The sequence below is a fragment of the Emydura macquarii genome, unplaced genomic scaffold, assembly GCF_026122565.2.
Source record: "Emydura macquarii macquarii isolate MOO-44397 ecotype Brisbane River unplaced genomic scaffold, CSIRO-AGI_Emac_v2 contig_1644, whole genome shotgun sequence".
In the NCBI taxonomy this organism is placed as follows: domain Eukaryota; kingdom Metazoa; phylum Chordata; order Testudines; family Chelidae; genus Emydura; species Emydura macquarii.
The window spans coordinates 21,641,415-21,666,862 of NW_027131781.1; the positions used below are offsets into that span (position 1 = coordinate 21,641,415).

The 25,448-nt window shown below is 37.7% G+C and overlaps 1 protein-coding gene across 1 annotated transcript in view; it reads right to left on the minus strand.

Annotated features, from left to right (window-relative positions):
- WDR72 (WD repeat domain 72) overlaps positions 1-25,448 on the minus strand; it is a 117,109-nt gene that overhangs the window by 70,007 nt on the left and 21,654 nt on the right. The window contains exon 13 of the mRNA XM_067556131.1: positions 3,199-3,364. Coding sequence (XP_067412232.1) covers positions 3,199-3,364 — 166 coding nt within the window. The remainder of the gene's footprint in view (positions 1-3,198; positions 3,365-25,448) is intronic.

Below are 25,448 nucleotides of genomic sequence, written 5' to 3' on the forward strand. Positions count from 1 at the left end.
GCCAATATAAAAGTTTCATTTTTATTAGAGGTTTTACATTCACACATTAAGTAAAGCTTTCTTTGAAGAACTATTAAGCTATATATTTCAGGCCTTTTGACGTAGAAAATAATTAAAATCTGTTTAAATACATCAAGGGAATTTGACAACATTAATATGGATTTTGTGTTAACTGCATTTGTCACACCCTTCTGTTATTGGTACTCCCACTGACACGTGCAGTACAATAAAAGAATTAAAATGGCCAAAGCACCATGAAATCAAAGCATTCTTCTCTTGTATCTGTGATTTACATGATGACAAATGTTTAGATACAAGAAAGCCTTTGAAGTTGTAGCATGAAATGAGGAGTTTTTTCCTGTTTTCCTAGCATGGGGTAAATGTGCATTCATTAATTTGCAGACTTTTTTTATCATATAGTATTAATAATACAACATACTGCAATCTTTACAACACAAAACCAGGGCCAAGTCCTGCTTGCCTTGCTCATGTGAATAATCTCATTGTGTGAAATTGGGACTTACTTACATGAATAAGGCAAACAGATTGGATTCTTACTTTTCACGAAACTTCATACCCATCTTTTGAATTGGAGCATATCTTACACATTTTATGCTAAAAGATGAAGACAAAATGTAAACTGTAGCACTGATAATTAAATATATTGTAGAAAAAGATGAAAACAGAACACGTCCTATTTACTATTTGCTGGCAAAAATGGATGTGCTATTAAAATCTTGACATTGCCACTAGATCTTTCATGAACAGTTAGTCAAACAAGCAATTTAAGAAATCATGACCGCACCCAAGCCTGTTAAAAATCATATTGCCATTCAGATATTAGTGTTCTCAGGTTTCCATGTTAATCTGATATTGGAAGACATTAATCAGACAGAAATGTGGGGAGAAGTCCTTGTTCCATTGAAGTCAATGTCAAAACTCCCGCTGACTTCAATGGGATCAGGATTTCACCCATAATGTTTATTTGTAGACTGCAATCTAAGATTATTTCAGAACATTTTTATGAATGAACGTGAGAGAGTTATCACCGTTCTTTTCTGGACAAGTGTGAACACTATGAAGAATTAAAGACTCCTGCATTTAAAAAAATTACCATTACAGTGATATTTTATAACAAGTAGCAATTATTTTAAAGATGGGGGCCAGATCATCACCTCCCAGAGTATAACCTGAAAGAGGAAGCAACATTTTGACAGCCTTCTCACAAAGATCCTCTGCATCATCTTGTTGTTTGGGCATGTCTTTTCCAACACAGAAAAAGACACTGGCCCTGCCCCAAATCTATTGGATTTCTTTCCACATGAGGGCCAGCAATAAGAGGTAGTGTGCCTCTTCACCCTCTTTGGCCCCCTCTCAGTGGCTTTCTCTAGTTGCATTGCAGGGGATCTACTTGGTCATATCTGGTGTACTGACCCCATTCCCAGGCCCATGCAATCTCCAGCACTTCCCACACCAGATATGCAGACCATCCTCTGTGCTGTCTGGAGGAAGGGTGTAAGTGCTGCAGAAGTGAAAAGATACCCTTCTGTTTGTGCTGTGAGAGGGTTTTTCCGGTTGGGGAATCCCTTCCATTTGTGAATGTCAGATAGAAAATCCAAACCAAGATATCTACATTTAATACAGGTCAGAAACAAATAATACAAATCAAGCTTTTGGGCAGACTTGGAGAAACCATCAATAATTTCCTTTTCAATAACAGATTTACAGGTGGACAACCGAAATGCAATTAATTGACCATCAAGAATAAATTGTGAAAAAATGGAACACCAGAGAACTCGTAAGTGATTGCTTAAGAAACATGTTTATATAACTACTGTACTATTTCATCTCCGCCAGCTCTGAATAATAAAGCTATAAAATTATCATTTTATTACAAGCATCCACAGTGTGCTAGTTAAGATTCCCACTTCACAATCAGCTCAAAATCACTATCCCTTATCCCAGGCACAGTAGTTTTTCTTCTAACCACTCAATTAAATTTACTAAGTTTTAAAGTTAAAATGCATTAGCAAAGTCAAGCTTCACAGTTAACTCTACTACTACTTGTTTCTGTTTTGATTATTTAAAAAGAAAGTAGGAAAAAGCTATTCTTTTTGGATAATGTAATAGTGAGATCTGTGTCAATGGCCTAGTAGTGCACCATCTGCCCTGCAAGATGCTCAGCAGGATTATGCTCTAATAAGACTTTTCAGCAAATGGCACCAAAAGAAACTTTAGACATAAGACTGAGGTCAGTCAAAGGTCAAAGATAAATACAATGAGTTTACCAGGCACCAGTCTAAACTGAAGTGTATATTTAAATTTATAAGTATATTAAATAAAAATCCAAAAAAATAATGATATAGGTCCTGATTTTGCTGGCCTTTCTCAGACAGAACTCCCCAGTATTGGAGACAAAAGTTTTTCAGGCACTGGAAATAGTAAAGACAAGAAGTTCTGCAGAAGTACAGAGACCATTTTGCTGTCCATTTTCCAGGTATTAGGTGTTCCCTCTTCCTTCCCACTACGGAAGAACACATTTTTGTTCTACATGCATTGGTGAGGAATAGCAGATATGACCAGCTCTATTCTATTCTCAAGAATGGAATTCCCAAAGCCCATATTTAAAAAAAAAGTTATGACCATGAACACGCACCACACGGAGGCATGTATTTAGGATACTGTATATGAAGAATTCATTGAATACATACTCATTGTGATGGACAGATGGTACTGGAAAAAGATATGAATAGACTCTCTTTAACAAATGACAACAGAGAATCAGAACAAATGACAATAGGGAATCTCTGGGAGCAGAACTCTAGTGAGAGTTATGCTGCCATGATGTAAAGAGGATCTGGATAGTAATATAGAGGCACTGGGCCTCTGTGCAAATGGCCTTGCCCTCTGTGGGATTTCCCCATGGGTGAAAGTGGGTCTCAGCCCTATCTGTTATGTCAGTTGGGGCAAATACCACCACTTCCTCCCTCCCCACATCTCTTCACTAGAACAATATGAAGGAAACTCTACAACAAATCTTGAGTTTCCTGGTCCCTTCCGGGGTTCTGTCCCACAGAGAGAGATAGATTATAACATTGTGCTGTCATTTGCATCACTATCAGTTTCTATCAAGTAATATTTTACTCGTTCATTCTTACCTTATCTGAAGATTTTTCTGTATGGGTAAGATTGTGGGACAGTGTGCCAAGCTTATAAGAGCTGGAGGATTTGTATCCTGCATTTTTATGCATTTGTGTATCTTGAGAGACTGGAAGTATAGAATCAGTCATTAAACACTCTGAATCTTCACAGGAAGTAAGAATTGCTTTTGCCATTTCACCTGTTTCATGCCGTTCTAGAGTGCCTAGGAAACAGAACAGAAGAGCCTGTGAAGTTTTTGAAAATGCGGTGTTATTTCATGTAAAAATTTCAGCAGATTTTCAGCCATCACATTAGTTATTAATATAATACACTTCATTTTTATTTTGCCCTAATTTAACCAGCTATACATTTCTTCTAAAAAATCTTTGCTGAAAATTTGTCAGATAGTGAACGTATGGAACTTATAATGTGTTGTACAACGTATAGAGGCCTTGTCAAAGCATGCACCGTATAAAACTGGAGAGAAAAAATGTTGTTTGCCTTACTTGTGTTCAAAACATTTCATTCTCCCTTTTACTTTACACAGTAAGATCAATGTGCCATGTGTTATTCTTTAACAACAAAACCTGCATTTAGTATGTGCATTATGAACTTTGTAATCAATAATGAGCATTTATGGCATATTTTAGTGCTGTCCTCTAGTGTTCTAGGCTACAAACAACAAGAGGAATCTATAAACTTTTCTCTTCTTCCAAGATTCCCAAGTAAGTTCTTTTTTCCATATTCAACTTTTTAACTCATAAACCTTACTAGCTGAATATATGTTATCAAGTGGCGTTATAGTTAGGATTAAGACAATACAGTTCCAGAGACTTGGCTTTAATATTACTATCTGCATGGCTCAGGGGAGTCTGGCTCAATGCCTGGAACTGTTATATCTGAAAGCAGAGATTGACAAGAGTTCTGTTTTCCCATCTGATACATTTTCTTTGTCTCTTCTCTTGCCTTTTCTTTCTCAAATTTTTCCTTAATCTTATTTTCCCTTTTCCTCTTTATTCTCACTTTAGTTCTCCCCACAATCCCATCTGATTAGAGTATTAATCAGTAAAACTCAACATTTGCCTGCTGTAACCACAGTTATCATAGGCATCTTCTTTTCTAAGCATAAGGAAAAACGACAGTCATCTCAGATACCACTATGTGGCACTCATAAATGATTATTTCTTAATGGTGACCACTTTATTTATTATTACCTCCTTTCCTACTTTATTCTTCCCATTGGTAATTGGCTAGATTAGTAGAAATAGATGGAAAGTTGTCGGGAAACAGAGATGACACAAGAAGAGAATAAAAGATTTGCAAAGTATCTTGGACCACTAATGGTATTGATAATGGTACTGGTGACCTTATTCACACATATGCTTCAACTGACTTCACATTAATTAGACAACTCATGTAGGTTAGGTAAATGGTATTTGGTTTTTAATATATTTAAAGTTAGGTAAAAAAAAAACCCAAACATGGCCCAACTATTGTGGAAGAACCCAGTTTTCCCTTCACACTATATAAAGGCTGGACTTTGACTTGAATTACCCACCTAAGCAGAGGAATAAGAATCTCCTTTATAGCCATACACATGATAATCAGACTTTGAGTCAAGGCATGCAAAAGCAATTGGGCACTGATCAAATAGTGAACAATTTGCACACAGAAAAAATGGCTGTATTGGCACCAGATATTGGGCCAGATTCCCAGTACGGTCTGGCTGCATTGTGCTACTCCTTTGCCATTAAAGCATCACAGACCTGGCATATCAAGACAAGTGAGTCTGGTTTACATAATGCATAATGTAGGCACTGTGAATCTGTAAATTTGACTCACTATTTGCAACACAATTCAACCAGCTTTAGTAAGCAAAATACATTTTAAAAACAAAAACAAAAAAACACCCCAAAACCCACATAACATGACTAAAAAGGCTTATTATATTTCAATGACAGTACTTTTTCTGTGAGCTATACTAAATATATGTTTAAATTGACCTTGGATAAAAACAGACTTGTTCTAAATGCAATTTATATTATACAGTATTTACATAATTAGTTTAAAATAAGGTTCTTGTTTATGCCACATTTCCTGTTTAAGCAGAAATCACAAGAAATACTGATAGAAATTGCAAGTTTCCTATAAATATCAGAGATGAAGGACATAAGATATTTTAAAAGTACTAACCATTTGATGAGAAATGGTTTTTGTTCCTAAGTCTGAATTTTTTGTAGCCTGCAGTTATCCAAACACGATTTTTTCCCTTTCACTGCTACCAAATAAAAGTATGTAACATAGACGTCCTACCACTAACAGCTGGTAAAAAATATTGGACAGGGATTGAGGGATCTCATAAGGCGTTTTAAAAAAAAAACCAAACAAACTCATTTTGTCTGAAATTTTATTTCTTTGAAAACTCAGCCTTCCCTTTCATCAAATATACCATCTTCTCCATTTCTTAGATTGGCCAAAGGAGCCTTACTTTAAATTTCAGACAGAGGGAAGTCAAAGGCCTGATTCTGCTCTCTTCTCAAAATGACTTCATTGATTTCAGTGGGGTTACTACCAGTACAGAACAGCCTGTCATGCTGACCAATATTTGTCTCATTGTTGTCTTGTATTCTCCCGTCTGTCTGTCTCCATTGGTCTCTTGTCTTACAAGCTCTTTGGGGCAGGACCCATCTTTTGTTCTGCCCCTAGCACAATGGGATCTGGTCCATAGCTAGGCCTCCTAAATGCTATAACAATTAAATTATCCACATAACCTCATTTTACAAATGGGGAACTGAGGTCCGGATCATGTCAAGTTAAGGGTCAAATTTACAAAGGTATTTAGATACCCAAAAATGCAGATAGGTGCCAAACGGAATTCACAAAAGCACATTAGCAGGTTAGGCACCTAATTCCCATTGAAATGAGCTTCTCCTGCCCATTACTCTGTCAGTCCAGGGTAGGCCCTGAAATGAAGGCCCCCTATGAATGAGCTCCCCCTATGAGCCTCATGTGCTGCTGTTACCCACCTGCCCTTGCCCCTCAATCTATTGCTTCTACTTCACTCTCCTCTAGAGGTGGTTGCTGCTTCCCCATCCAGCTTCACCCCACAATGTGCTGCTGCCTCCCTCATCCCCATCACCCACCTGACACCTTACTCCTGGACCCCGCTCCCACTAACCACAGAAATCTTCAGGAAGGGGCACCAATAGTGACCTATCTTCAGAAGGTGTTGTCTTCAGGTGGCTAGTGGCCCCCTCTTCTTCAGCCTCCCCCTACCCAGAGCAGCCCAGCAGACTGCCCAGGGGACGTTCCATCTCCACGGAAAGATTTTTCATCGTGGTAAAACTTTTCCATTGAGGTGAAGTTTCCCCTGGGCCCGCAGGTCCAGAGGTAGGGCTAAGTCACGCTGGTTGAGTGGAGGTCTGTGTCCCTGCACCCAAAGATCGGGTGGGAGGAGCTAAAGCCACCACAGGAGAAAAGAGAGGTAGCAGCTTATCACTTATGGAGAGAGAACCAAGGGGGTGTTGGGAAACTTGAAGGGCCCAGGTGGAGTCAATTACCTGAAGAGTTGGGACACTGAGGGTTTTTTGTCCAGGGAAAGGGGAGACAGAAATAAGAGCTAAGGTACCTGAGGCTTCCGCTTAACACTGGGAAACCTCATCCTTCTCCTGGACTCTGCCTATGAAAGTTAGAGTCTATGGTCATGTGTCCCCTTCCCTCTCGTTACCTGGGGGTTGGCCTGGTGGACATAACAGCTGGATTTCCCTTGAGCATGATGGAGTGTGTGCACATGTGTGTGATGTAGAGGGATGTGGGTGTAGAATGAGTAGAGGGGTACGTGTGAAATAAATGCATGCATGGAGTGAGTTACTTTGTCTAGAAATGTGTAGAGTATGTGGAGATTGAATGAAAAGGTGTGGAATGAATGAGTTGGGATGTAATGAAATGAATGTGTGGAGTGAGTACGAATGGGATAAACAGGTAGCACTCCTTATCCAAATTTATGCAAATCAATGCACGTCTATGTATGTGTGTTTGTGTATATATATGTAAATTAGAAGCATGCCTGCCAGAAAACCAATAAATTCTATTAGCAACTCTCAGACTCTGTCAGAGTCATCAGACCCTTTTCAAAATGGCTGCACTGTCAGCACTGCCCCTTGTGCCACTGGCATGATCAAGTCCAAAGTGAACTGGTAGCACATGCTTTGCTGTGTGTATACCAGATGGTGTTCTAACGACTGCAGAGAAGTGAGAATTAACTGATTAACTTAACAAAAAGTCAATTGTACAAAAATCCACAACGTCCTACTAAATGAGCAAGGGATTTGGCCCTGACTACACCTCCTTTATATAAGGCCCCAGAATATCTAAAACATGAACAAGCCATGTGAATCCCATTATATGCCCTCCCCTTTCCTCAAGATCATAAGGTAGCATCTTCTAAATGGTTCTGCTCTTTTGAGTAGTTTTGTTTGTTTTTTTATAAGCTACAGTTCTTAATGATAATGATAGCTCTTGGTTTCTTATACATGCTTGTAGATGTGAGCTGATGGGGTAGAAAGTAAGAGGGAACATGAGAGTGCAAGAAAATGGACAGGAGAAGACAGCATGATGATGAAAGAGTGGAGGACTGGGAATTCTTATGAAGTGTCCAGTATCCAAAGATAACAAAGTTCTTTACAAAGGTGGATGGATTTATGCTGGTTTTATAGTTGAGGAAACCCAAACACACAGGGGCTATATGACTTGCCCAAGGTCATACAGTGAGTTAGTGGCAGATGTGGGAATAGAAACCAGAAATCATGATACTTAAATTCCTGATCAAATCACTGGATGAATACAATTTAATAAAACAAATTCAATTAACTTGATAAGCCAACATTTTGACCAACACAAGGAATATGCCTTCTTCCTTTTCCAGTCTCTCCCATCATTTAGTGGGGAGTATATATTGCCTCCTTTAAAAATAAACAAAAAGAAAGTCAGAGTCAGAGAGAAAAGATGACAAAAAATCAGAAAGTGATGGAACTCAAAATCATTTTAAAAAGTAAATTATCCTCAAAGCATTTTATTGGGGGAACACAAAGAATGATGTGTAGAAGGGAATAAAAATACCTCTGCAGAGCAGCAATAAGAATACTAAAAAACCAAACAAACCCACTACACACAAAAAAAGGCAAGAAATCCTTATCTTTTTGAAGCTGTGACCATGGCAACCAAATCTCATGAATAGACAAAAGTGGAGTATTTCACTCTCCTGGGCAGCTTTGGACCACCAGCTGGGGACTGTTGCTACATCTTATTCTTCTTCTGGACCAAGTACTACAAATTGGGTCTCTTGATGGTAGTGCTGTCAGTGAACTTCTCAGGGTTTTGCTCTTACTGAATGTTGAATTTCTACTGAGGGACGGTGTGCATATTATCATTCCAGTTGTGGAGTCACCATTCACCATGTGTGCCCTCGTGGCCAGAGGTGTTTCTGCAGGGCCCTCTCTCTGCTCTCTCTCTTGGTAGCACTCTATAGTTTTTTCTTAGGGCTAGCACCAACCAACCCCTGAAACTAGGTCAGTAATCCAAAATAGTTCAAAATAGACCTCAGTGTCCCAAGCATAAGGTCCATCATAATAACCCCATAGTTCATACCCACCTTCAATACTCCTGTCATCCAGAGACCTTATTCTGACCAGCAGAAGCTGAGCCTTTTGGCTCAGGCTTTGTTCCTCTGTGTGCGCACACCCTGTTCTGAGGGGGAAAGCGGAGTATATACTACCCCCTTCTTCTGAAAGTTTCTCTCAGTTGGCCAGGAGAGAGGAGAGCCCAGTCCCACCTTACACTACAGAGCTCCTGATCCCAGGCCTTTAAAGTCACACTACCCTAGAATCATCCCCCTGCTAATTCCCCCAGGACAACTTCTCCTTTTCCAGTTTCAGCCAGTGTCTGAGTTTATGCTCACACCAACATTCTTGGTAGGGGGTCTTCTGGTTCTCCTCAGACTTAATGGGACACTACACCCCATTACAGTACCTCATGAGGAGGTATTCATTGATGTTACATGACCTGTCATATCAACAGGCTTCATTGCTTTATATTTGCTATCACACCTAAAGTATTGACAAGTCATCCTCAATATTTTGATATTGCAATGACTTAGTAACTCAGTCGAGCCTTAGAATGTAACAAAAGTGACCTAAGTGAATGAAAACTGTTCTTGAATTTGTGATATTCCTGCTTGGCTCCAGAAGAAGTCTACACATGTTGCTTAAAAAAAAACTTGCCCCCTTCTTGGGGTTTGGGTTTACTGGTAACTGAAATAATAACAGAATGTAAATTTCAGCCTAAGCTTCCTCTCTAAGACTGGCTGTTCCTTTGATTTCATGCAGGACCTTCTTGTCCCCTTACACCTGTTTCATCTGACCAGAGGCTCTCACCCACTTCTTATATCCTGGTGTAGTTATTGAGCCACACCTGCCATAATGATCAGCAAAACTAACTCAGCAGCCTTAGGTTCCTCATCAAAACCATCTTGCAACCTATGAATCTACCATCCTGACATAAAGACAGTGGAAATGTATTAATCCCTTTTTTTCCCCAAATTTTATTTTACCATTTCTTGCACTCTAGCCGCAAGAGGCACCATAGCAGGTCAGACACCATTGTGCCTAACACTACACATACAGTATGAGACAGACTCTGTTCCAAAGTCTTAAAGACAAAACACAACAAGTAGGTGCAACAAACACACAGAGATGGGATATGGGGAGGGATGGGGCATACAGCCCAAGTATAATTTTAAAAGATCCCAGTCACTCTCACTTTCAAAATCCCCATGGCATTTTACACATAATATAACAGCAGCAACATGATTTCAATCCAGGGTGACCCCTACATGGTACAGGCACATGGTGCCCTGAAAATATGTGCCACTTTCATGTGTGCACAGCATTTGGCCACCTACTGAAGGAAGCAGGTTTAGCAATAACCCACTTGCAACTGCAGTGGAGATCTTAATCAGGTGGTCCAACTTCTGAAGGGAAGCATCATTGACATAACTGACTTACTATGACTAGTGGGAAAATGCTGCTAGCAGGTTCCACTATGAATATCCTCCAGCCAAGGGAAGAGCCATGCTAGCAGAAGTGTAGCCCTGGGACTTAACTCACTCCCGTATTAAACCAGCCTTGGGCAAAACTCAAGGATTTCACCACTAACATCAAGAAAAAATGATCCGCTGCTGGTAAAGCACCCCCTCTCAGGAATGCCTCTAACAATATAGTTATAACACCTAGGGTCCTATGGTAGAGACACCCAGGTGCTGGGAAGTTTAGAGAGGATATAGAAAGACCCAGCAAAGGGTAAGATAGATAAGACCATCTGCACGAACAAAGCAGATTATAAATAAGTTACAATTTGGGCATATGGGGAAAAAAATGGAAAAAAAAACTTGAGCAGGGAGAAGAAAACATAGGTGCCAATGTGTGATTGGTTAAATGTTGTTACCTAGGGGTATTGAATAATGAGATAGATTGAGTAAAATTAAAGGAGGTAGCTAGCTTTACCTATATAATGTAAATGGAAAACATAGACACACAAAAAACATATACAGTAGGTAAAAAACAAAACAAAACATTACTGTATCCCAGAAAAAAACTTAAATCTAGATTTTCTACTGTGGCCAAGATCTACTCAGCAAAGCAGAAGTGGAAAGGATATCAGAGCACCCATTATTAATGCCTGATATGCTTCCTGGCTCCAAACCACCTCGAGTCCCAGCATACACCAGCTGGCAACAGTCCCCAGTAGACTGTCGACCAGTAGAGGACAGCCAGAATTCAGTGCACTCCATTTGTACAATCTCTGTGGAAAGGGTTCTTGCATTTCATCCTCCCAACCACACACATAACATGAGCTGAATTTCAATTATGTCCCAAAGTTTGAATATTATTTTAAATCAAACCTGTTATTAAAGTATACTTTAAAGGGCCATGGTCACATTTTGATATCATAACTTCATAGACAGGCAGAGACTGAGTGCAGAGAATAGGTGTCCCTGGAGACCACAGCTTCCTAGGCTTGGACAAAAGATGATACTGCCTTTTTCTTCTGACACATAGGGATTTTTCCAAGCTTCTGTAGCTTTTACTACTCTACATCACCAAATACTTACTGAACTATGTCACAATCAAATTTACACTGCCAGATAACCATTTAAATTATTCACTTCAGGCTAGAGACTGAACTGAGGTTTGCAAGCACAAAATATAGCACATCATGAAAACTGTGAAAGAATGGCAAATTTTAACAAAATGGCTGCCAGAATTTATGTAATTTCCTCAAAGAATAAGGTATATTCACATTTATGAGCTATTTTGAGTTGCTTACATTTTCAACATAGACAAGTAGGTTTTGTTTGTTTTTTAACATATGCTACTCAGTTTTTTCTTTTCAAAATGGTTTCAAGCTGTAGTATAAAATATGCAGAAGAACCGCACTAAGTCAGCAACTTTCCATCTTCTTCCTGTACTTTATCATTTGTGTTATATTTCACCTCTTTAACAGTGTGTCTTTCTGGGCAGAACTTCTATCTATAGCAGAAAAAATAAAAATTTTAATGTTGCATTGCACCTTCCCATAACTCTAGTACTCTGGGCCCAAGAAGTTATCTTGTATTGGTTCAATAATGCTAAGCTGTGTTAACTCCCTTCCTGCAGGTTTTTCCTTCTCTACAAAGAAGCACAGCTCTTGAAACACACACTCTCACCAAGCATGACAAAAATCAAGACCTCACCCCACATGGTTTCTGACCTGACTATTAATGTTGAAAGTCAAACCACTACCCTTGAAAAACAGAACGGCTAAATCACTAGAGCCTTTTTTCAAAATATGAAAAACTCCCTTCTGGGGAGATATAAGCCTTTTAGCCCTCAGTTAACTCCTCCTAGTGATGCAACAGGACACTTAACAGTATTTGAGTCATAGCTTTACCAGCTATTAATTAGTTATATGGTATGCTACAATAGATGATAAAGTTCCATGTGATATGATGTAGAAATATCATTGTTTGGATACTGACATTAAAATTCATGAGTAATATAGATGAGAATAAAGCATGTGTGCAAATCTGCGTTTTGTCTTTTTGTGTGAGCAAGCAGATACTTGGGCAAATTTTGTTGGAACATTAATGAAGATCATTTGAAAACTTCATCTTTAACATTAAAATAAACCTTTCAATAGGTGATATAAATAATGTGGTTATTACATTGCCTCTTTGATCCTCAAATAAGAGGAGTGAGGAGGAGAGGGTGTGAGTGTGAGTGAGACTCTGACTTTTTAAATTTTGAATCCTGGGGCTAGCTGAACTAAAATCAAAGAGATGGAGAAATTTTACACAAACTACAGAATAGTTTAGAAAAAATCAGTATTTGTCATTATCTCATTTTATCTGAAAATATTAACATTTATTAGAAAATGTTATATGACCGTAGCTATTCATGTATTTTCCTTTAAACAGAAACGTAACACTAAAGAATTACTTTATTAGAAGTATATATCTTTGTTTATTATCCAAAAATTTTTAATCAGAGTTCACTAAAACAACTGGATGCCCATTTCAATCAAGTGACATCTATCATGGAACTTGGCCACTTGGCACTTTTGAAAATTTATCATTTATCATCAGTTACAGATGAAGTTCATTGCCTTGTTCACATGAACTGCATAGAGATCGACCTGGTGCCCCTTCCTAACAAAACCATTTCACAGTTACTGCATTTTACTCCAACAAATATATAAATTGACTTGGATTTCTGACCAGGGGCATGGGACCCTAGAGGTATCAAACTTAGTTAACTAGAAAAAATATTTTAAATGAACTTTATAAAAACTATATGAACTATAAGTATATATTTTGCTTCCAAATGTGTTTTATTGCAGCATGTAAAGTAGCTTGGAAAAATAACAATTATGTAATTTTATATATATTTTATATATAGTGTCATAAAAAAAAGCTACCAGATACATTAAGAAACTCATAACTGAGCTTTGCAGTTGCCCAGACCTTTAGGCTATACAGAATGCATTTAAAAAAGGCAGTGACCACTATGACCTTGACCCTAGCTACACCATAGCCCTCAGCATATAAAAAGCAACTGCAGGATTTATCAGCTAGGCCATACTCACCCACTCAAATCTAATTCTGACCGATGACCTGAAGAGAAACAGAAAGAGAGAGAGAGAGAGAGAGAGAGAGACAGAGGGAAAATGAAAAAAGAGAGAGAGAGAGACTCCGAGGGAGACTGTAAATCACTAAAATTTGCAAGGACAAAGGGTCAAAGTGATGGAATTATGATTGCTTTCTACAATTACCTAGGCATAGAAATACAGTAAATTAATCAGTGGGTTTACCTTGATACCCTTCTGAGAGTTTCATTAATATCTCCCAAATTATTTCCTCACAGGCACTAGAAGAGATCTTAAGCTTAGTTTTATAAGGGTTTTAATTGCTAACTTCTCTCTAAATCTAGATAGAATGTCAGTCAAGTTAAATGGGGGTTGCTTTATAAAAAGCTACATCATCACTATTTTTATTAGTCAGAGGATTGGTCAGGTTAATGATATTATTTTTGAGAAAATATTTTTGAGAAAGTATTTTTGAAGACTGCTATAAAGGAGTTAATATGACTTGGATTAAAAAGAAATAATTTCACTTTCAAGTTTTCCTGAAATGTATTCCACTCACTTCCAGCTGCACTGCTAAAGAACTCAGCTGAATGCAAAGGAATGATATATCTACATTTTATAAATCACTAGTTTATCTTATTTATCTTTTCCTGTTAGTTGTCTCAAAACCATAAACAACTGGGAAAATTCCTAATCCACTTCCCACTGAAATCAACAGCAGTCCATCCATTGACTTCAGGGGGCACTGAATAAGGCACTGGGAGTGTTATTTGGTCAGCCCTGGAAGAAAGCATCAGGCAAAAGTCAGTCCTTCGTCCTGTCTGCTAATTTGCCTGGAGATGGACTGATGGATTTGCAATTGGCCCATGCCACACTCCTTGCAGAGAGGATATGGTGTCACCAGAGGCAGGGAATTAATGTATTTCCACTCGTTGGCAGCAAAGATCCTTCTGTCTACTTACCTCTTCAGTGATGGTGTTGGGTTTTATGGCAGAGCAACTATATTAGAGATCCTGAATGGCATGAGGCTGCCATCTCAGCTGTGCTTTACGGCATAGTCAGGACTACAGCCAAGCGCCACAGGGATTTCCCTCACGGTGCAAAATGGTCTGACAGCTGAGCTTTTTTCACCCTCACCTGCCTCGGGCATATACTACTCAGTGGGCTGGAGGGCCACATTTTGTTAATTATACTTCCCCTGCTATCTGTTATTTTGAGGTTTTCTAACGTACTTTCTTTTAGAACTAGTTCAAATTTCCAATCCACTGGAAATTTCAATATTGCAAAATGTGTTTTCATCCTGAACCGGAATTTTTTTCCACCAAATGAAAAGTTCCAAGCAATTTCAATTAGGAAATGTCGAACTGTTTTGTTTTGATATTTCTGATCAAAACAAAATGTTTCTGCACTCCCAAGCTGAAACATTTTGATACGTTTCCACAAATAAAAATATTTAATTTGGATTGACCCAAAACAAAACATTTTGCTTTGATTTTTCTTCTGGAAAGAAAAATCAATATATTGGTAAAAATATACCAATATAGATATATATTTTATTTTAAATGGAGCTGATAATGGCACCTATATTTTAGGTTGCATAACACTTCTCTGAAAAAACAACAACAACAAAAAACCCACATCAAAACAAATAAGCTGTTTGCAGTTGCTTACAGCTTTGCCGAATCTTAACTGTCAGGCTGAAATTTTCCATGCCAGGTGTCTACCTCAGACTGACTATTTTTAAGAAACTCAGCAAAAATGGGTCAGCTGTTTGAGAGAACAGATTAGAGAAAAATACATGGTTTTGCCCATGTTTAAAAAATGTAGACAACACTTTTATTGAAAAGCTCTAGTCTCTCCTGGCTCTGGAGCAGTGACTTGAACCTAGAATTGAACTGATAACTCCTGAGTTTCAACATCTCTATTGTCAGCAATGTTTGTGAAAACCACTGGCAATGTCTATGTCTCATACTCCTTCAATAGTTGATCTACATGGAAGATAACAACCTACTACTGCTATCAGTCATTCTGTTAGTGCAAGTCACAGAGATCTGTGCTGTGTATATAAATGTTTCATCCCTGATGATGACACCTATAGAGGTAGATTTGCTTCTACATGATAAAATTTCTGGGTTTTTTCCATCTTCTTCTTTAAATACCTAGAAAAGTATACACCAAAATCTATGTTAACATTATGCTAAGGTTGCAGAATGCTAAGGTTGCAAAGTCAAATATTCAGAATTTAGGAATGCCAGAATTAAGATTATCTGTACTATCTTAATTCAGACCCTTGGGCATATGCATTATGATACATCTTTAATTACATGGACACACACACTGGTTTTTCCATAGGACAGCATTCTGGAGACGAACCAGTGTTGTTTACAGAAAGAAGCTTTTGTCTGCAGGACTCTTCCCTCATGCGTTGCAGAAGTTGCAAGGTGTGTGTTAATGAGGCAGAGGACTTCAAGAGAAGAAAGGATGGTCTCATAGTTAAAACACTTAAATGCTGTTATGGCAAATTGGTTGCCATCCCTCTTGCAGCACAGAGTTCCTATGTGATGCCAGGCTCTTCACTTAAACCCAGCTCTTCACAGATGTCCACTTGTTGTGTGTTTCTCATTTTATGAGTGCCCAACTTGAGCCCCTGGGGCTGTTCACAGCTGCAACGGAAGTCACTATGGGCTGTGCTTAGAAGATATAATGTGCCATATATGTGCTAAGCTCTCTGAAAAAAATTCAGGCTCTATGTGTCTTAAACAGGGCCCCCAAAATTAGCAGACACTTTTTACCTTACTATTTCTGGGTCTCAGCTTTTCATCTGTAAAATAACACCCCCTCATCTCACAGAGATATTGCAAAAGTAAATTAATTAATGTTTGTGAAGGACTCGGATACTCTAGTGATAAGTGCCATAGAAAAGTCCATGAGGAAATTAATAATTCTGTACTCAGAGCAGGGTTTGAATAGTGTGCAGTAAATAAAGCATGGAGCCACACTCTCAATATGAAGGATAAAACAAGATATTGTATAATTGCACATTTAGTAAGTGCTGTCCATCCTGTGCACTGAATAAGTCCTGTGAAAATAGAAGTGTGTGATCAGGCAGTTAAAAACTAACAATGCATATACAGAAGGGGACTGAATTAAGGTTGCACAGGCAGCCTTAATTATGGCATCGCCTTACTTTGAGTTCTAGACTATGCAACCGTACTGTTCTTTTTACATAGATTTTTTTCTGTACCATTATCTATTTATATTTTCATGTTATATATTATTCTGTACTTTGCTCTTATGTATTTTTCTGGGTTTTTCCATTAACTATTCAGTGTTGTATGGGAAAACATACAATTATTTCCTTTATCAGTGACTGATTTTTTTAAAATTCCTTTAATTACTCTATATGTAATTAAAAGTACAGAATACTAACAAATGAATCAAAGATAAGGAACTGCAAACAAATGAATCAAAGATAAGGAAAATCAATTCATAAAGCTAACAAGTATTTCACTTGATATCAATGCATATTAAAATATTTCATGTGAAATATTAACTTTTATATTACAAAGAAACCTTTTCTGACAGTGCATATTTTGTGGCAACATAGTGAAATCAACAATGCTACCAACTGATCCACATGCAATAAGATCCTTATGATTTCTACAGTTCCTAAAAAGACAGGTAACCTAATGTGGAAAATCTGTATCTGGTATAAAAAAAATGATGGTACAAGGATAACTTAATATATCTAAATATTGTGTATAAGTTATAAGCTATAAGTTATAAGCTAAAGCATTCATACATGTGCTTAATCTTGAGCATGTGAAAAATCTCATTGACTTCAGTGGGACTACTCACACGCTTCAGATTCAAGCTGCGCTTAAATATACGGCAGGATCATCTCTTAGATGTGTATTAGCTGAATTATATTCATGAACCACATTGATGCTAGGGGCTTCTACTCCGTGAGGCACCTGCCATGCCTTTGCCCCATGGGGCATGCCTGCTGTGCCCCGAGCCCCACCACCACCCCATAGGTCTTAAGCCTGGAGACCCAGCAGGTGCGTCCCAGCTCTTGAACTTCTGAAAATTGTTGTATGCAGCTCCAAGGGTCAGTAAGTTTGGCCACCCCTTTAATATAGGTTATATCTGCACTATAAGCTGGAGGTGTGATTCCTAGCCTGAAGAGACAAACACGAGCTAGCTCTCATCAAGCTAATGAACTAAAAATATAACGTAGCCATGGCAGTGCGAGAGACAGGATCTGCTATCTGCCTTGGGTATGTACCAGTCAGAGATGTTAGGTACATACTCTGGCAGCTAGATGGTCCCACCAGTCATGCTGCCATGGCTACATTATATTTTTAGTTTATTAACTTGATGAGAGCTAGTTTGTGTCTGTCTCCTCAGGCTCAGAATCACACCCCCGTCTTGAATTCTATACATAGCCATAGAATAATAAAGAAAAATTAACACAAAATAAGTTACTAGATTGCTAATTCTGGAGGCAAGATGAACTTTCTTTTTAAATATTAAAATCAGGTTAGTCCTGTATCAACCAGAACTCAACTAGACGTATATATGAGGTCCCGAGGTCCCTTCCAAACCTTATCTTCTACGATTCTATGATGAAAAGGCAAAGAAAGATCATTAAAGGTTCCACCCTACCCCCATATTAGATAGGAGAATACATCTGAAGACATGATATGAAATGCTTTCCAAAGGAAAAAAAATGTAAATTGCTTTTATTACTGTAGTTCTTATCATATTGAGATTTACCTCATATCAAAATCCCCCAGAAAGATACCAACTGCTCAGGAAATAATAAAAGCAATATAGATAACTAAACCAATTTCCTTGTTAAAGTGGATTTTAAGTGAAGAAAATATTTATTTTTTACAATTAGACTGAAATTTGTTATTGATTTTCATATCCATCTTAGAGTACACAGAGGTTTGGAAAATACCGCATATATGCCATAGTAATGACTACTACCTCAAATGTACTTTTTGAATCTTTAAGATCCACAATAAAAGAGAGCTGGGAATGGGCTGAACAAAATACAAGTACACAGAAGTAGTTCTGAAAGTACACATTTGGAAAAAGTATTTATAAATTTCCAGACCTATGCAACATTCGGTGTCATGGAAAAATAAAAATGACAAATATTGATGATAAATTTGATTAAAATATGGGACATTACAAGTGTTCACCTTAATTCACCTCAAAGATTATAATGTAAGGTTTCCATACTATTTTACGTGGGTTTCTTCAGGGTGCACCTATGAGCAGTGGTGTTTCCTAAATGTAACTTTTATTTAAAAAAAAACCAAAAAAAAACACCTTTTCTAGAGGCAGCAGGGGTACAACCCCACACACCTTGTAAAAACAGCCACTGGCACATAGTGAAGAAAGGCTGCAAGTGATTTTACTGCATAGGGACACTAGTTAAGCTACCTGAATGCGGGGTTAAGCCCCAAAACTTGATATTCATCTTGTAGTTCAGTTTCATAATTCTGTCTGTGTAATTAAAGTATGCATTTGCCATGGGAAATGCTAGCATATATCTTCCCATCCCTGTACCTTCCTTCCCATGATCTCCCAAAAGTTATGGAAGCCCAAACACACAGAAAGACTACTGCAGGTATCAATGGGGGGGGGATAGAGGATGGTGCCACTTTCACTCCTCTCTCTCGCCAACTCATATCAGCCACTTTTGACCTATATATGCATAGCTTGCTTTCCCTCCGTGGGAGCAGGGGATGATTTTGCTCCATGTTATCCAACTCGGAGCAAAATCAGAAGCTCTCTGCTGTCATGATGAGTGAAGGTGATCAGCCAGCCATACTGTACACTGAGTATCCATAGCACCATTTTGTATAAAATTAAGAAATACTTTGATAGAATGAATTAAGAGGCATAAATGGATGAATGATTCCATCTCAGTCATAGAGAGAAAAAGGACAGATATTTCCAAATGAAATAAAGGGAAATGTGCCCTTCAGAGCTACTGCTGGGTAAAAAGAACTCAAGGTTTAGAGAAATTATAACCAATGTAGGTACGCAATTTGAAGAACCATCATCTGCTAAAATCCAGAAATAAGGATTTCACTACTGGTGTAACTGAGAGGAGAATCTAACCCAGAAAACCATATTCTAATCTTGTCTGAAGTGGTGTCAATTTAGAGTGTCTCCATGAAAGTGAAAGGAATTAGTTTAGATTTACACCACCAACAAAAAAAAGTGTATCAAGTACTTCATGGAATTTCCTTGGTTCACATCCTGGAACTGCAACAGGTTGGCAACTTTCCCAGTTACCAATTAATTCTAATACAAAAATAACAAAGTTTTGTTTTGTTTTACTGCAAACGGTACTATAGAAGTTGAATGTCAAACTATATCCCGAGCATGGATTTCATTTAATCTAAGAGGTAAAGAATTAGTCAAGTAGTTGACTGAGCAGCCAAAAGAATTCCTTTTTTTAATTTTTATCATCATCAATTAGTCTACAACTTCATTCAAACACAGAATCATTTTATGGCCAGTGAGTTAAGCAGAACTCCCATTTAAATCAACCGTGTGGCCACACTTAGGCCATATGTAATGTATGATTCACTATGCTGACCTATCAACAAATATATTATCTGCAGACCATAGTTGAAGTCTGCATTGTTTCTACAGACAACTCTTAATTTCTATCTGATGATATTGTATTAATCTTTCCCATAAGTCTATATGAGGACCTAGGCAATGCCTCTGTCTGCCTGGCTGGCACTGACATATCTACATAGCTCTCAATCTAGGTCAGACCAATTTCAAGGATCAGTGCCATAACCTCCCATGTCCTACTGGTGTACAGAAATAATTTACATTAACCAACTACAGTATATCCTGGGAGGAGTTCCCTAGGTATTGTAGGTACTATTTCAATTATAGACACACAAAGTGAATCAGAAAAAAAACTCAGCGCTACCTGTCATTATGACAAATAATTGCATGCATTGTTAACTTCTAGCTACTCCTCACAATTGTAGTAGTAGACCCTGCTTCTTGAAGCTAGCAACAAAATATATAAAAGCAGTGATTTAAAATAGTCTACAGTTTTAAAAATCCTACCTCTTGCACCTACTACTACTACCACCTACTACTTGTGAGCCACTGCATACATCATGGTACCTTCTATTTAACTATGAAACAAACAACATCTCTTCTAAGGACTACCAGGAAAGAAGGCCAAAATCATGTTCCAGCTTTTCAGAGGTCTCTGTAGTACTGTTACACTCCTTTGCTCACTGGGATGCACAGAAGTCACCATCATTTAATAAGATACAGCCCACTCCCACTGGTGTACCTGGTCTATTCAGCACCAGTCTCTGCCTCCTCTCCAGTCCTTTTCACTAATTATGGGTGCCTTGATGGCTATGTGGTGGATAAGAGTTCCTGTATTGTGGAATGCAGGGATTTGCATTTATGTCTGACTATTGCACAGAGCTACAAAAAGGAGAGGGCCCTTTTTTGTGTCCCCAGCCACGCACACAGCAGCTGAGTATGATCTGGTCCATAACACTTAATTTCCATAACCTAGGCCAGAAATGACTGACATTCACTAAGGTCCTTATCCAGCAAACCCCATGGACATGAAATTTTTCCCCTTTGTAGAGGGCCAGCACAAGGCCTATACACTGCATAAATCAGACTTAAGCCCTCAAAATAAGTCTTTAGTGGAGCATAGACCTTGTATTAGTCCTCTCCACTGGAGAACATTTCATGCATGGAGTTGCCATTATCTTCAATGAGAGCGTCACACATGGAGTGCTTGGAACAGAGAGCTCACAGTCTTATTTCTTAAATGACAAAGTGAGTTATTCACCATCTAATTATTTTGATCTATAAAATTTAAAACACCTGTGATCTGTCAGCATGATGTCTACTTAAGTTTAAATGATCAGTAAAAATGCAAGAACATTACTGAAGGCTACGAAAGTAATGTAACTTCATAAATCTGAGAACTAACTTCTTGCACCAAATTTCATTAAATGTGGGACATAGCAAAAATACATTACAGCTTCACAAAAATATTCTTTCTTCACAGATAACCAAAATAAAGTAAGCACTAAAAATGTTACATTTAACTTAGATATAAAAGGAAATTAAGACTGAAAGGTAAATCCTTCCCCTCCATGCACCTCCTTGTGACTAGGTATTGTAGAACACACGGGGACAATTCTGCTCTGATATACCCTCGGCAGTCACTTCAGTTGCATGGAGTAGACGTTCTAACAAAATTTAGCCCTAGGCAGTCTCCTTTACGCAGGCATAATGGGGAGCATTGGTGCTTTCAACTTTGACTTTTCTGGCTTTTATGAGTTTAAATCATACTCTCAACATAGTTCTTCTGGTTTAATTTCCTCTTTTAAAGTATTTCTAAGTGTTTCATTGATATGCTGTAGGATTGGAGTTTCTTCAGAATCCAATAGCATGTCAATAGCCCCTTTCAGATTTAGCTGAGTTGTGAGCAATAGCCTTAATTCATATTCATACACTGTAAGAGCTCCTGAAAAGCTATTACAATGTATCCTGCAAATACGTATTAACAACAGTACAGATTGTGAATTATGGATCCATAGTAACTAATGCATAATAAAAATGTGTATGAAAAGTAAATACTGTGAATGCATAGTAGCAGTTTTTAAGAACAGTAGCATCTCAGCTGTTTTATTTTTAATATCCAAAGTGATTAACCCATGATATGAAATAATCACTTGTAAAACTCATTTTAAAAAGTACTGTAGCTGTGACAGAGAGAATTACAGTAAACATCTAGGCCTGGTCTACATTTACCTGGCAATTCGGTGGCAGTCGATGGGAGTTACGCAAGCTACACAGAGTAGCTTGCGCAACTCCTATCGACTGCTGTGCTTCCGTTCTGAGTGCTGTCTTCACTGTACTGCGCCAATGGAAACCGTGTTCCCATCGATGCAGCGCTATACCACTTGAGGAGGTGGATTAACAGCGTTGACTTCTGGATCGATTGAGCAGGTGTTCACTGACCGCTTAGTTGATCCAGATAGGTTGATTTGGTGGCAGCGACTTTGCCGCCGTCAGTGAAGACATACCCTTAGAAAGTGTATTTTATTTTGTCATCATTTAACATAAATTTGGCCAATTTTACTTCAGAATATGCTTCAAAAGCACACAGTAATTCTTTGGTTAAGGTATTTTATGCCAGGTTTCAGCCCCAAAATATATATTTGTGATCTGGTTTTAAAACCTTCAAAAAACAAGATTTCTATGGGAAATGTTGACAAATCTTTACTAATAATGGCCTTCAGAGTTAAGGATTTATCAGCATTTCCTAGAATAATACCCTCATAAGTCTTATATCACTATGTGCTTAAGAAATGGAGTCTACTTCCAGTTACATGCTTTCAAAGATATCCTTTATCTCAGTGAGGTGAAAGGGAGCAAAATTCTAACTTACATTCTTTGCACTCCCAAAATTCCCACTGACTTCAATAGGAGTTTTAGGTGGACAAAGAATGCAGGATTGGGACAAAAGGCTGTTCAGGTTTCTCCAAAGTATAATTTTCTTCATTAAAATGTCAGAATTTGCCAACAACCACCACACAGTTGTAGGTACATATTCTTAGCTCCCTATAGTTATAATAGAAAGTTAGTACAGAGTCGCAGATTCCACTGCAGGTAAATGTTGATTTTCTACTGTTGGTCACTATGAAAGTGATTTATGATATGAGACATAAATTTTAATCTCTTGTTCTAATCACCTTATGTACTCCTATTTTTAAAGTACAGCATGTGTAGAGCATAAAACTTGTTTTTTAAATGCATCAGCAACTTTTTATGAAAAAAGTACATGCTCTGTGCCAAGGCATTTCAGTCTGAGATTCAGTGTCACAGTGTGCCATTTTTCATGTAAGAGAATGCCAACCGTACTTGAGGTTCACTGAGATCTCAAGATTCACAAACTATGAGGTGTATAAACAGATTTGCCCAGTGTTGAATTCTGAGTAAAAATAATTGAACTGTTGGAGACTGCAATCTGATAGGTATTCCATAGCAAGAAATGGGAAGGAGTTAAAAAAATAATAAAACAGTTTCTATGCTTATATTACATACAGCTAGTGCACTTAAAATTCATTCTGATTTTAAAGGTATTACCAATTTCAGAGTTCCAGAGGGATAGCGGTGATAGTCTGTTTTCAGCAAAACAACGAGAGTTCTGTCGCACCTTAAAGACTAACAAATTTATTTGGCCATAAGGTTTCGTGGGCAGAACTCTCATTGTTTTACCAATTTCAGAGCTATTGTTCGTATTTAAAATGGGAAACATAACTAGATCCAGTAATATCTCTAGAACCAGAATGGAATTAAGGGCACCCATTGTACATATGCTCCTGGTTCCTTTTTTTAAAATTAGTTTAATAAGTAAACATATTATATTCATGGCTTGAGGGAGCAGTCAGTAGGAGGGCAAAATTGGTGCAGTGGTGGAAAGCATTTAAAAGCAAACCAAAAGAGGTGAGTCTTGACAAGGGTTGCAAAGGAGGAGAATGAGGTTGCATGGAACAGAGAATCAAGAAGGTATTCCAAGTGTGATTTCATCAGGCAGGGAGTGAAGTGGGAGAAAAGGAGGGGACCCATATACACCCAGGATAACGTAAAGGAGTGACCAGACAGGCAGAAGGAGAACAATTTGGACACATACTACAAAACCTCAAAGGGAAGAGATAGCTGAGCAGGAGGGAAGAACAAGTGCAATCTAATGTATACCTGTTTGGAAGAAAACCCACAGAATTTGGCTTGTCATGCCTATATTGGCAGAGCAGACAATGTACAAAAAAAAGGGAAGCATATTAATCAGCTACCACAGCTAGGAAAAAGTGCAAAACCAAATAAAAATATGAAGGAGAACAGTAACACTTTCAAAAGTTTCTAAATGCCTCCAAAGTACCTGAAAGTTGCATTTGAAAATAGGGCTCTTAAGACCCATGTTCTTAAGTCACTGAGGTGCTTTTGAAAATTTTATCCCACACCCTTTTTCATGCACTATGATTAAATCTGTAATTGTAAGCCGTAGTTTTAAGTCTTTTACTCACAGAACAGCATATAATAGCACAAAAGATAATAAATACAACACTACACAATTTAACTGTCTCCTGAGGTCAGTGTGGCTCTTCACCTCAAAAGCAACATCTTTTCTGTTTCTTTTGAACAAAAAGGTGTTATTTAGAAGCATTTTTAAAACCTAGATAAAATATTGTGCAAAAATATGATGCTTTCAATACTGGAAAAAAAATCATATCAGTTCTGAAAAAACAATGGTTTTCAACAGAGTTTAAATCCTAATAATTTAATTTTAAGCTAAACCAACTAAAAAAAATGATTCAGTGTAGTAAAGGAAAAATAAGTACCATATGCCTTGGCAGTTCCTATCTAATTACTCAACTGTATTAAATAGCTTACTAAAATCCATGTGGTATATAATTTATGCAGCCTGCTTTTTGCCAAGTACTTCATTGAATATTGGTATTTTTCACATTAAAACAGAGAACTTTGTCTAAAATAGGCACTTTTTCACCATAGCCATTGTCCTAGCTATATTAGTTTGTATAGCAAAATTCCTTTATACATGTTGTGATTAAAGTTTTATATAGTGAATTTTGTAACATAATATTTTCTCTCTGGTATTAATATTCTTTATATTACATGGTTTTAAAACTCATTACATACTTTTTTTTTGGCAAGATGTGTTCTCACTTGCAATTTTCAACAACATTAACTTTAAGTCTCTCAAACAAGTACATTTACCATCCTTATGAATCAGCAGTCACTCTACTGAATCACCTGTGAATCCACAATTTAAGCTGAAATACTCAGTGTTAGTTTTCCCCACTACATGGTTGTGAATGTTGCAATTAATTATCTTCCATTATTACTGATCATCAATTAACTCAAAAGGTTGCTGAGATTGTGAGTGTGCTGAAGAAGGCAAAATATAATAACATAATTTGAGATTGGTAGGACAGTAAATTTCTTTCTTGTTAATAATTAAAGTAGATAAGTTATGTTTTTATTTATAGCTTCCAGAAATATCCGGCTCACTTCTC